Source organism: Cryptomeria japonica, chromosome 4 (assembly GCF_030272615.1).
Source record: "Cryptomeria japonica chromosome 4, Sugi_1.0, whole genome shotgun sequence".
NCBI lineage: Eukaryota > Viridiplantae > Streptophyta > Pinopsida > Cupressales > Cupressaceae > Cryptomeria > Cryptomeria japonica.
The window spans coordinates 494,437,878-494,440,527 of NC_081408.1; the positions used below are offsets into that span (position 1 = coordinate 494,437,878).

The window sequence follows — 2,650 nt, forward strand, 5'->3', positions numbered from 1 at the left end:
ATGGAGAAGCAAGGGGCTTCTAATAGCTTAGTGGTTGTTGGTGCTATGGCACCTGATGAATCCTCTTCAAAACCTCATGCACAGACGAATGAGTCTTTCTATGTGGGGTTGAGCTCAAAGATTAATAAAGTTAGTGGATGTTTTCCGCGGAGCCAAGATCGCCCAGTTTTTGTCATTCCTCCAAAGGATTTGATGGAAGATGTAGAGTATTGGTCCAAACATGCTCTGATCTGCAAATTTCTTGGTATTCGAATCTCTATGTTGGCCCTTGAAGCCTGGATACAACATTCATGGCAGGTGGACGAAGATATGGACATAATGTTGGCAGGAAACAACTACTTCTTGGTAGTCTTTTCATGCATGTCTGATCGTGATCGAGTTTTTGAGGGGGGCCCTTATTTTTATAATCGTGTGGGGTTGTTTGTGAAACCTTGGCATCCAAGGTTTAACTCTGCAGATGATCTTCCATCGAGGGTTCTTGTATGGATTCGCCTACCTAGACTTCCTTTAGAGTTTTGGAGAGAAGATATTTTGCACCAGATAGCTGCCTTACACGGGAAGCTTGTTGTGTTCGCACACCAGTCCCTAGATAAAAATGTTATTTCTTATGCTCATATTTGTGTTGATATTGATTTGAATAAGCCACTGTCGGATTCCTTAGAAAGTTGCCTTGGTTCTTCTTGGATTCAGCAGTTAGATTATGAGTCCTTACCTTTTCACTGTCGAGTTTGCCATGATTATGGACATTTGCAACGGCAATGCCCTAGGGATTTTAAGGGGAATAGTGGTAGTTCTGGTGAGTCTGCCTCTTCCTCAGGCCTAAAGATGGACAACGCAGGCAAGGGGAAAGCCCCGACTGATGATGTAGGTAAGGAGAAAGTCAAGACAGATAATGTTAGTAATGGGAAAGCCCTGGTCAACGCACCAGCCCCTGATAATGATGGCTTTACTCCTGTTCGCAGCTGACCTAAGAAAAGAAGACAGAAGAGACCCTTTTTAGATCGGCAATCAAATACAGATTTTAACAGATTTGAAGTGTTGGACAATATGATCATAGAGGAAGGTATCACCCCGGATGTGTATGGTGTTGTAGGCTCAGATGGGGGAATTCCTACTCACGATTCCCCTACTGCGAACTAGGATACAACTCTCCAACAAAACAACGAGGCTCCTATTAGCTCTATGTCTGGTGCTCTTGTGGTTTCCTCGGCACCACAAGACAATGATATTCTCTTAGTGGATCTGGCTAAGGAGGTGTTTGCTTCCGGTAAGGGAAACGAATCCCCTCTAGCATTAGGATTGTTGCAAAGACCATTTAAGAAAGTATCCTTTGCTACTGTATCAATAAGTAGCCGCAAAAAGGATCAGGAGAAAATTAGACTTACAGGGGATTTATTGGTAGAGTCTGGGGATATGAAGGCCATGGATGCTCACTTTCCTCACTCTACTCAATGATTATTCTTTCATGGAATGTTAGGGGGTTGAATAGCATCCCCAGAAAAAGGGCTACTCATGAGTTGGTGATTGATCATTCTCCGGATATCCTTTGTATTTAGGAGACTAAGTTTTCAATGGATTCCATGCTCTATTGTGTCCCTAATATTTGGTATCATGGTCAAGGTCAATGTATTGGATCTATGGGGAATGTTGGGGGATTATCCATTTGCTGGGAGCCACGAAAAATCACCCCTCTTTGTTGGATTTCTTCTCTCTCCACACTCTCTATGGTTGCCTCCAATTTGGATACAGGTGAGGTGATTTTGGTAACTAATGTGTATGCTCTTGTTGACTTCCCTGGAAAGATAAGACTTTGGGAGCATTTAAGGTATGTTTGAAGTTGTCATCCTTTCTTGCCTTGGATTTTAGCAGGGGACTTTAATTCAGTCTTACATTTGGAGGAGAAAAGAGGTGGGAATGCTCGTCTAGGGTCTTCTTCTGAGCTTCTTCGAGATAATATGAACTTTTTACATCTTTCTAATATCTAGCCAGTTAATGGGATCTTCACTTGGAATAATAGGAGGGTTGGTGAAGATGCCATTTTAGAACGCCTGGATAGATTTTTAGTCTCCTGCTTTTGGATGAGTTGTAATCTCTCTCTCTCTCTTCAGAAATTCTAGCTTGGAGGGGATCTGACCATTGGCCTATCAAGTTCTCAGCTTGTTGCATTTCTCTTCCCAATAATCCTCCCTTTAAGTTCCAACTGATGTGGCTCTAGGACTCTTCTCTTCATGACTTAATGGCTCATTGGTGGACGGATGGTGGCCCAGCTTATGGCACTGCTATGTTTTCCTTTTCTAAAAAACTACAATATGTCAAAAGGAAGCTGAAGCATTGGAACAGGAATTGCTTTGGTAATATTTACATTATGAAAAAGAGGGCTCAAGAACATCTGGCAGTCATTACAAGGAAGATTAGAGACCTGGGTTTTTTTGAAGCTCTTAGCAGAGAAGAATCTTAGGCTTCCAGGGATTTAGAAGAGTGGGATCTTAGAGAGTAAATTTATTGGAAGCAAAAAGCTCAAATTGATTGGCTCCAGGAAGGGGAGAAGAATACTGCATTTTTCCATAAATCTGTTCAGGGCCACCAAAATCAGAGTTACATTTCATCTCTTCTTAATTCTGATGGCTTGCAGATGAACTTCTTTCAAGCT

The 2,650-nt window shown here is 42.1% G+C and overlaps 1 protein-coding gene across 1 annotated transcript; it reads left to right on the plus strand.

Moving 5' to 3' along the window:
• LOC131060417 (uncharacterized) lies at positions 1-966 on the plus strand. Its single transcript, XM_057993652.2, has one exon. The coding sequence runs from the start codon at positions 1-3 to the stop codon at positions 964-966; it is 966 nt and encodes a 321-aa protein (XP_057849635.2).
• Positions 967-2,650: the final 1,684 nt, after the last annotated feature.

Coding starts and splice junctions, on each gene's coding strand:
- LOC131060417 (XM_057993652.2), top strand. CDS start 1: ATGGAGAAGCAAGGGGCTTCTAATAGCTTAGTGGTTGTTGGTGCTATG.